The sequence below is a fragment of the Pelobates fuscus genome, chromosome 2 (assembly GCF_036172605.1).
Source record: "Pelobates fuscus isolate aPelFus1 chromosome 2, aPelFus1.pri, whole genome shotgun sequence".
NCBI classification, from domain to species: Eukaryota; Metazoa; Chordata; class Amphibia; order Anura; family Pelobatidae; genus Pelobates; species Pelobates fuscus.
This window is the reverse complement of record NC_086318.1, coordinates 95,262,006-95,273,278: the sequence shown is the minus strand read 5'-3', so window position 1 is coordinate 95,273,278 and position 11,273 is coordinate 95,262,006. Positions and strand designations below refer to the sequence as shown.

General features: G+C 38.6%; 1 protein-coding gene across 1 annotated transcript; it reads left to right on the top strand.

Moving 5' to 3' along the window:
• Positions 1-1,620: 1,620 nt before the first annotated feature.
• LOC134586179 (mast cell carboxypeptidase A-like) lies at positions 1,621-10,514 on the top strand. Its single transcript, XM_063441681.1, has 7 exons — positions 1,621-1,691; positions 1,816-1,891; positions 3,485-3,604; positions 5,238-5,322; positions 6,363-6,565; positions 7,198-7,210; positions 10,327-10,514. The coding sequence occupies exons 1-7, from the start codon at positions 1,621-1,623 to the stop codon at positions 10,512-10,514; spliced, it is 756 nt and encodes a 251-aa protein (XP_063297751.1).
• Positions 10,515-11,273: the final 759 nt, after the last annotated feature.

Sequence of the window (11,273 nt, the reverse complement as noted above, 5' to 3'; positions counted from 1 at the left end):
TTTTAAATGTGTTCATTGTTTCTTTGAACATTGTCTTCTTTTGCTAAGTGAAATGTATCTATGCAGAGGCATGTTAGTAGGGTCTGGGGAACTGAATTAATTTGTTTTGGTTACAGTTGTTTCAGTGAGAATGACAATGCAATGACAATATGTACCAAAAGGTACATGTGTATAAACCACTACTAATTAGTAAAAGTGCAGTCTACTCTGAGGACCAACTCCAACCATCTTCAAAGTATATAAAACAGTATCCAAACACACAACGATGCAAATACCACATGTAAAGTGTAGATAGTATCAAGTGCAAATAATCCCCAATGCTTAACATTACACCCTTATAGAACGGGCTCACAAATACATTGAAAACAGGAGGGTCCAGGCACCTTCTTTTGCAATGATTTAACCCTGAAGATGGGACTTTCATGTCCAACACTGATCCCTGATCTCCTTCCTCTGTGCAGTATGAGGATGTTTTAGGCAGATGAGAGGTTGAGAGAGGCATTGAGGGCATTGAGAGAAATAGTGTGTGGAACCCACTCTATGAATCTCAAGTCAGACACATGTGAAGAAACTATAGCCTTGACCTAGTATTATTAGATAATGGTTTCCAATGATTTAATAGTTTTGGATACGCTTTTAAAATTAGTTAATAATATAAAAAATATTTTAATTTTGTGAACATTTAGATTTTTGGTATATTGACATACTTTTGAGTTTTGGTATATTGTGTACTTTTATGATATAGTTTTTTATATTTCAATATTTTTAAAAAAATATTTTAAAAGTGTGTCTAAAATATTAAATCTAAGTTTGTTAATATTTTTAGATAAGGTTTTTTAAATGATTCAATATTTTTGAGAGCTTTATGGGGCCCACTTCAAACCCATTACCTGAGATGATGCATCCTAAGAAGGGTACTGAGTCTTGCTCAAAGAGGAACTTTTCCAGTTTTGCATACAAGTTGTACTAAGTTTGAGTAGAACTTGAGCCATTTGTTGAGCCCCCCACCCCCCAATAAATTTACAGTATATTTGTGCAGTATTATCAATATAAGAAATATAATAATACAAACTAAATTGTATCAACAGTGACCTCATGTGGACACAAGAGAATATAGTTGATCAAAATTCTGAGCTCATACTTTCAGGGTTGTTCACTAAACAGGGACTTGTTTGACCCAGGACTTTAAAGTTTTAGGTCACAATATGCAAACTGCTGAAATGCAGAATTTTCCAGTTTTTCTGTTTTGATCTATATTTTGCAGTTTCCTGGTCAATTCATGATGTTTGTTAGTTTAAGGAATAATGTAGTAAGTCTTCACAATACCCACTTTATTGGAGAGAAAATGAGCATGACACAAATTAAAATAGTAATAAATGGACTTGTGCATGGAAAAAAAAAATGAGTTTGGCCAAACTATTTTTTCTGAAAATAAAAAACTATTTCAGGACAGCCTAATTTGTGCAGCATATGCTCAGATGAAATTTTGCACTGGAAAGCTTATTCGGGAATTGACTGAACTAAACGGGCGCGATGTTCAGAAGATAAATCACATGGACTGGAGAGATAAGACATTAACATATACCAGACAAAAATCAATGAGAGAACAGAAAAGGGAACATGAAGCTCCTAATACTTTGCCTCTTGGTTATATCTGTTTTGTGTGTTCCAACCCTTCGACCTTATGACAAGTAACTAACATAGCTATCTTTCCAATAGTTTTTGATAAATTATTTGTTAACCACTTGACACTTTACTAGTTAAATGATTCTTATATTAATAATTATATAAATATATTACATATTTCCTTTGCAGTGATAAGGTATTCAAAGTGTTTCCAGAAAATGAAGAAGAAGTGGATATGATTAAACATTTGGACAGTAAAAAGCAGGTAAGATAGCATTTTCATTGTTTCATAGTGTTAGATGTTTTGTAAAGTACATTGATTAGCACCCACGTGCCTTTATTCTGTAGTAGTAGTCCACCTTTGTGCTTGCACTATATTAAATATCCGTATTTGCAATGTCTCTGTGTTTTGGTTATAAAATACCTTTCAGATTACTCCCCTTCTAGAGATTGCAACTGGATTTTAACTAACATTCAGATCATATCATTGTAAGTTTTTGGTCTATTTTTCACTTTTTGTTTCCTTTTTTTCTTGCATTAACATGCTCGTGGTGTGTTTTGTTTGTTTGTGTTTTGAGTTACTATTCAATTGTATTTTCTTCCTGTCATTTTAATAATTAGTGTGCTCCATCATGTTTCTTTCTGTAAAATTCCATTAGATTTTTCCTGTGGTTTTTATTCTTGGCAATCAAGCACTTAATATTGCAAGTGGGACCATGTATGTTTTCTACTAACAAACATGACTAATGGAGATATGATTTAATCAGTTGAGTAACTGTAAATGTGTTTACAAATACAATGCACATGTGTTTGATGACGACATTGATGTAAGAGCATATAATGGCACCATCTTTGAGACAGCGAGGGGTATTTTTATGACACTAAGTTTGGGAAGCAGCAATTGATACTGTCTTAATAAGTTTAAAAACATACATATACATAAAAAAACATTACCTGAGTATTATACCACATCCGTATGCACAATTAAATAATAGGGTTTTTTTTGTACCACTGCGATGACTATTAAAGTGTAAGCTTGCCTGCCAAAATCAAAGCAAACCTCTTCAACGAGTCCTATGCTAAAGTGATGGGGCACTATAAGCACCAAAACAACTTTTACTTAATGGAGTGGTTTTCGTGTAGATCATGCCCCTCCAATCTAACTACTCAATTATTTAGAAGTTAGCTGCTCAACTATTTAGGAGTTACATCACTTTGTTAACGCAGCTCTAGTCACACCTCCCCACATGCGACCTACACATTTTCCCCACACATTTCCTGTAAAGAAAAATTAAATGTTTAATTTTCCTTGCACAGTGTGTTTAATTTAGAATTGTTTATCTCCTGCTCTGTTAAAAGCCTGAAGGAAACTCCTGTGCGTGATTAAAGTTCAATTAACAGTCCAGGAGATGTATATGTATAATGTAAACACACTGTGCTGTAAGATCTGATTGAAAATAGAAAAAAAATTTCATGGAGGCTGTGTGAGTTACAGTCAGGGGAGGTGTGGCTAGAGCTACATAAGCATAAACAAAAGTGATTTAACGCCTACACTGCAGATAATTGAGCAGTGAAACTACAGGGGCATTATCTGTACACCCAAGCTTTTCATTAAGCTAAAGTTGTTTTGGTGCTTAGAATGTCCCTTTAAATGTTTTTTTGAAGATCCTATCAAACTAAAAAGACAAACTGCAGTTGATATAAATGATACACTCTCATTCCATGAATTCTTAATGCTTTTACACTTATTTAGTAAATGTCATTCTGTGTCACAAACATGAATTATATATATTCTCCTAAAACTAACATAATTAACTGTTTGGCTTCAGCATTGTACAAATTGTGTTTATCTTTACAGGTTAATTTCTATTATCCAAAATCCCTTCATCGTGTGGTCCCAAATAACCCTGTCACCTTTCATGCTAGTGCAAATGAATCAAAAAAACATCATATCTCTATTTCAGCAAAAAGGGATTACGTTTAAGTAGGTATTTGTTTGGTCAAATGAGTTAGCTTCTGTTATTTTTCTATTACATTAGAAAGGCCCGACTGAGGGTCAGCAAAGGGTTTACCATGGTCTTCATTTCTTTCATAAACATTTGAAATGATAATGGACTCGTTCACACATTGCACCCCTTTATAAAGACTAAGAGCCAAAACTGTGGGACAGCAGAAGTTACTTATAAACGGTTAATACTGTAAATGAATTATATTTTAATATTGTCTTGAACTGAGTTCTATAAGAACTGAAATGTTGACATTTGGGGGAATAAAAGTTAAATGGAGACATGAGACCAGGAGGGCCAGTTTATCCTTTTTCTATTTAGGCCGTTACTAGACAATGAGCAATATTAAATCATGGCTAAAACTTTAGACTTCCCACTAGCTTTAGGAGAGTGGTAATTTTTCCCCTGGTGAGGTTGCCATGGATCTTCCAGGCTTGGAATGTCAGGTATCTTTTAAGACATAGCTAGCAGTGTAGTACTCGAAATGTTAAGTCCAGTTTTTAAATATTTTTCTGATCTGAGAGTAGAAAGCTTTTTTCTGTTTTCACAATAATATATATACACATGAGAAGAACAAAGCTATATATATATACACTGGCATTCTTGGACTTCCCAAAACTAACATAGTTATTCTGTCAAAAATGCACTTTGCATGACTCATTCTTCTGTTGCACCTTCTCATTTTTGAAAGATACCCTTTTTTTCCAATGAAATGATTCATGCTGCAGCAAGGACACAGTTTTCTTTGCTGAACAAAGGTCACTGATGCTACAGACTAAATATGTGGGAAAGTTTTATTCTTGTCAGTGTGGAAGTGGTGAGTGGTGGTCAATTGTCCACTGACTTTTTCCTTTCATTTTTACAGTTTATATTTGCTAGCACTAAGCAAGATTAATTTTATAGTATTTGCATGCTTTTTTTTATTGTAGAATAATTTCTGAAAATTTACAAGAAACAATTGAAAGGCAACTTAAGAAAGCCAGACAGCAAAATAGAGGTGCTTTCAGAATCCCTCGATATAAACAATGGGAGGAGGTCAGTATCATCTTCTCTTTACATGAACATACATAAGTTCTCATGGATTCTCAAAACTGTAAATAATGTTCATTTGTTTGATCAGATTGCTTTATGGGCTTATTCTATTGCTTTTACAAATCCTAAACTGGTGTCCTTGTTGAATATTGGAAAGACCTATGAAGGACGCCAAATCAATGAGCCTTGTGTGCCCATGACCCTGACAACAGTTCACTGTTAGTCCTTCTGCCCTTCCTTTTTGGTAGCTACTAACCACTAACAACTATTTATTACATGATATTTCAGCTTAGAACCAGATTGAACATTTGGTAGTGCACTGGGGTTATCCAGGATGTCCTACTTATATAACAGAGATATTTTGCTTGACGAAAATGTTTTACAAAGAAAAGTACACCTTATGTTCAAGAATGTGTTCTTGCATATGCCTGTATATGGTGTTTTTATGAAGAGTTGCTAATAAACCTTACAAAACAATACATTTTTATTGTTTCAGTTCTTTCATTTTAAAACATACCATGAAGGAATCCATAATATTTCTAGTAAACTTTTTTATGTTTTGTTTTTTTATAGGATAGAATGTGGCGAAAGAATCGAACTCCTAACAATAATTGCATTGGGACGGACCTTAACAGGAATTTCAACATATCCTGGAATAGCAAGGACTATTAACAAAATCATTGCTAACCATGGCAGATACAAAAACATTCACATTTGGTGAAGCAATGAAACAATTGTGATATAGTTATATTGTATCACCATACAATACATGAAGAGATTAATATTTTTTAAATAGTGAAAAGAGCCTCCCTGTCTGTTGGTACATTATTTGGCATACACTAGTATTTAGTCGATGTAACCTTTATCTCTTAATTTGTATGTAAAAGAAAACCACAAGCGCATTTATGGCACACATTCTGGTATTGTGCGTCGTGACTGCTGACCCATCAATTTTTCTCCTATACCTTTGCTCAAGAACAATAATACATCAACATGCATTTGATGAACATGACATTGGGAACAGTGGTATTTACGTAAATGTACAGCAATTAACTAAAACAAACTATCATCTGTTGGGGGTCCCCCCTAAAGACAGTTAACCCCAGCCAGATTCCAAAAGAACAGTGCAATCTGAGACTGAACACATTACGTTGGATTTTGTAATCTTTTCAAATCAGCATGGAAGCTAAATATCCCACCAATGGCCAAGTGAAACAAGACATGGACATGTTTATAGAGTTACTCCAGTAACGTTAGAGATTTGAAGTGATCATTGTGGTAGGAATCAGTATGTGTAGTGTTTCAGCTTGAGGTATTTGTAATTTTGTACTGGGGGCTAGTTGTACTCTCAGCACACATGACATCAACTCCTGGCTGCCAATGTCAATTCTGTACATAAAATATGTCTGGCAACAGACGTGAAGATCTTCCCCTTACAGGCAGAGCGCCTGCAGGGGGAAACTGGCTATCTCCAGCCTCCCTTCCTTTGGGTGATTTCTCCCACCTCCCTCCATGCAACATTGTTTTGTTAAAAATAAAAAATCCCTCCTATCAAAAACTGCAATAATTACAATTGCAGGGTTAAAAGGCCAATGAGCCAATGACCTGAAATGGTCTTGGTGCCGATAGTGTCCCTTTAATTTTAGAGCCAAACATAGGTTATCTTTAATTCTTTAACACCAGATTTATTTCTAATAGAATTTGAGAAAGATAAAGGTCCATGCGATGAAGTGTATGCAGGAACTGGTCCTGAATCTGCAGTAGAAACTCAAGCATTCACTGCGTACATAAGGAAAAACCTCTACTCTATTAAAGCATATATCAGCTTCCATTCCTGTGGGCAAATGTTATTGTACCCTAATGGATATACAGAGGAAGAAACACCAAACCACGCAACATTGGTAATCTGAAACATATTTGTTTATATTTGTTTTTTTCATTTAATAAAATGTTTTTCCTTTGATGTATGACTATAACAGAGATGTGCAAACCACAGATGATAATATTAAACAGATGCACTGGCTTGCTTTTTTTACACTATACAAATAAATGGATAGAGTATCATCGTAGTTTCTTCTAATATGTTTGTTTATTCGAATAACAGAATTTTGGAACAAGAATACAGTAGTAGTTCAAAAGTAAACTTTAATGGTATCTCCTCTGTGACTTTTTTCTAGTAGTTCAAAAGTTGTACAAATATTACTAGCAAGGCTATTTATTAAAGGGAGAATAGTCCAGAATTCAGATTTAAGGTCAAACTAGCTGAACTGAAAGCATAATTGACTGCTATTCTTTCCATTTTGCCAACTTTGGCCTAAATTCTAAATTCACTTTGAATTCAATTTGAATTCCTGACAATTCTCATTTTATTAGATAACCCTGTGTATGGGCTCCCTTGTTGTGCTTGTAAAACACTTCTCCTGGGTTAAACTCAGCAGTACTCTTACTAATGTTAAAGGGAACGTGTCATACTCCAAACAACTTATGCGCATTAGATTGAGCATACGATTTTATCTATATGTTGTGCTTGCAGTTTGCTAGCAACTGTATAGGTTATGAAAAAAATCTATTTCAAAATAGATTTTTCTCCCAACTGCCAGTCAATGCCTCAGCGTGTCAATGTATTGACAGACAAGGACTGCATCCGAAGTGCCAGTTTAAAAGTTGTAACACTGCTCCAAAGTATTTAAAGGGCCAGGAACAGCATAATAAAAATCCATTATGCCCAAATACAGTTCTTAAAGGGTAATACATCCCAGGGCCATAGTCGCAGGGCAGGAGGCCAGCAATCAGTCCTCTCCAATGCCCAGTGGCAAATGGCAATTTGTCACATATCTCCCCTTTGGGGGGAAGACTAACCAGGCACCTGACCTTCTGTCGGTCAGTGCCTACGTTAGTCGATCCACCAACCCACAATAAACAAGTGCCAGAGCAGCCCACCCACAACAAACAGTTACTGCACCTGGGTATCCCTCTGCGGTGATGGGGCAACATGCTGTGGGGACGTGAGGGGCAGAGGCCAGCGGCGCTTTGCCCTGATACCAGCGCTTCTGCTGGGATAAGCGTGGTGCAGGCCAGTCCTATAACAAGGGGGTCGGTAGGGCAGAGGCCAGCAGCGCTCTGCCCTGATGCCAGCTCTTCTGCTGGCATAGCCTGCAGGACATCAAGCTCTGGACAAGGGACAAAGGGAGGGCAGAGGCCAACTGCACTCTGCCCAGCTGCCAGCTCTTCTGCTGGGGTACTTGGGATATATTCCGGCTCAGTAGCCAGGGGAACGTGGGGGTCAGTGGGGGTTAACATTTCCTCTCTTAACCCTGGGGTCAAGTAAGGAGTTAGTTGGGGAGGGGAAATCGTACTTACCCCCTCCTACTGTTGTCCCTGTGAGGGTAGTTGGGGATCTGGACAGGCTGTCCAGCATCCCTGTAGGTCAGGCACAGAGACCACGGTCCCATCTGCACCATCTAGGAGATTGGTGTCTCCCCTTGTTAGGGTAAGCTGCCGCTGGGGAGAGAGGGTGCTGTGCTCCTCTCCCTGAAACACAGGCTGCCACTGGAGAGGGAGACCACCTGTCTCCACTCCCGTAACATTGTCCTGCTGCTGGAGAGAGAGACCAACTGTCTCTGCTCCCTGTAGGACACACTGCTGTTGGGGGGGAAGGATGACACCTTCGGCCCCCTGGACTTCACACTGCCGCTGGGGAGGAAGGACGACACCTTCGGCTCCCTGGAACTCACTATGCCGCTGTGGAGGAAGGATGACACCTTCGGCTCCCTGGAACTCACACTGCCGCTGGAGACTGGGTGTCCATATACTCAACTTCCACAGTTTTCGCTCAAAGACCATTGCCGCACTGTTCTCAGCACTCAGCTGGCGCATTACTTGGGAGACCACCTCGTTTGAAGGGTCTGGGCCATACCAGACCAACCGCCTCTTTACCTCCTTAATGTAAGTGTCGTCCTCGTAGCAACGTATAATGTTGAGGTGCTCTTCGCAGGGTTCTATGCATGCTTGCTCCATGTTGCTGTAGGTAGGGACGCTGCGCAGTGGCTAGCGTTGCCCTCAATAACCTCTCATACGATACCAGTGTCTCTGAGCTTCTTATCCTCGCACTAGGACGCCATCCCACCGCTGCCACCAATGTAACGGATCGACGGGCACCCCGACTGGTTACCTCCGTTTAAGGATGCTCCTAGCGCTTCCTGAGGACTCCAAGCACTGCAGCAGACACCACAACCACCGCAGACTCCGCAACCGCCGTAGCTTAACTGGAGTCTTGCCGTCTTCCTTCCACTGTGTATGAACCTCCAGCATCAGGGACCGTGTGTGAAAGAACTCTCCTCCAAGGAGAGTGTAACAGGAGCAAGCTCTCAAAAGAGCTAAGTGATTAAAGCTCAAGGGAGTATGCAGCGCATAGCAATCCCCAGTGTGAATATAGCTGTCCCCTCCAATCACGAGACAAGACTACGTGTTGAGGGTCAAGAAGAACTCAGGTTTAATGGCACACACTCTGCTTTTATGCAATTCTCCCCTGCAAGGGAGATGCCCACAGACAATTCTACATTACCCAATCACACAATGGTGACATCCCACACATCTCCTCCCCTTAGCATGAGAGGTAACCCAATTATCCGTACAGTTTAAAACATACTTTTTACCTAACTTTCATAACTCTAAAACTATACATCCAATATTAATAAAAGTCACATATTATTAATCAGCATATTCCAAATACAAACATACCCAAAAATCATTCGAATCCGGTCAGCCGTTCGGGAGATAGGTATAAGTCACTTTTGACCGACCGCAAGCACATTTTCATGCCCAAAACAGTTCCATGGATTTGGGCTGTGCGGTCGGTCTGTTTTACACAGAGAAAATGACTAAGTCCCATTCGAACAAGCGTTCGAATCTTCGAACGGGACTTAGTCTCCAGCCGCGGTGTCGAAGTAACGTAGAAGGTACGGGCCAGCGGTGTTCGTGCAATTGGGTAGTCGAAAACAGTTCCATAGATTTGGCTGCACACACCACTGACCGCGTTCGAATAAGTTAAAATGGCCACCGCCACGTGTTCGTTTGTCGAATGGCAGCCACTTTGACGACTTCGGCACTTCGACTGCATCCGAAGTGCCAGTTTAAAAGTTGTAACACTGCTCCAAAGTATTTAAAGGGCCAGGAACAGCATAATAAAAATCCATTATGCCCAAATACAGTTCTCAAAGGGTAATACATCCCAGGGCCATAGTCGCAGAGCAGGAGGCTAGCAATCAGTCCTCTCCAATGCACAGTGGCAAATGGCAGTTTGTCACATCCGTCTACAATCCACATTGCTCAGTTGTACTGTGCTTCCAGTAGTGACCACTTTAGTGCTACTAGTGTTCATCATTATTGTCTTCCTGCTCTTTGACCCTTTTTGTCTGTAATTCTGCTGTGGACCTGTGCTGTCATATCTGACCTTTTGTTGTTCCTGACCATGTCTGTCCTTTATCCCTATTGGTACTTCATTTTGGTTTACTTTCTTCAGAAAACTCTCAAGATTCATATTCATATTCAATTCGAAAATATCTAAGCACTATCAAATAATAGTATCAACAAATATACAAAAAAAGTATGACAAAAATAGTATGTTCTCTTAAAACTAATCAATGTGCTACTGTGCTTGCAGGTCAAGTATCTGGTTCTTCAATTGATTGGGCCTATTCAGAAGGGATTAAATACTCATTTGGTTTCGAGCTACGTGATGATTTTGAATATTGCTTTTTACTTCCAGAATACCAAATAAAACCAACTTGCAAGGAAACTATGTTGGCTGTGAAAGTGATCAGCAACTACATATTAGGGTTAGATGCATAAGAAACCTGCACAATGCTTTGCTTTAATTTCATCAATGTGCAACTTTTTGAAATTGTGTCCTTAACAGTCTATCTTCTTTCTTCTACAATAAAACATTGAATGGCATTTATTTTCTTATTTAAAAAATTAATCAAAATCATTTATTTTCACACAAACTAACTAAATATAAGAACAAAATATGCAAAGACACCTGATTGTGACCCTGTTGCTTTAATATGTTAAGTGGAACAATCCAAATAGAAACATATAAAAACCATTCAACCCATCTAGTCTGCCCAATTTTCTAAAAACCTTAATTGGTCCCTGGCCTTACCTTATATCCAGAATAGCCTTATGCATATTCCACGCATGCTTAAACTCCCTCACTGTGTTAACCTCTACCACTTCAGCTGGAAGGCTATTCCATGCATCCATTACCCTCTCAGTAAAGTAATACTTCCTGATATTATTTTTAAACCTTTGCCCCTCTAATTTAAGACTATGTCTTCTTGTTGTGGTAGTTTTTCTTCTTATAAACATATTCTACTCCTTTACTGAGTTGATTCCCTTTATGTATTTAAATATTTCTGGTCATATCTCCCTTGTCTCGTCTTTCCTCCAAGTTATACATGATAAGATCCTTTAACCTTTCCTTGTAAGTTTTACCCTGCAATCGATAAACCAGTTTAGTAGCCCTTTTCTGAACTCTCTCAAAAGTATCAATATCCTTCTGGAGATACGGTCTCCAGTACTGCGTACAATACTCCAAGTGAGGTCTCA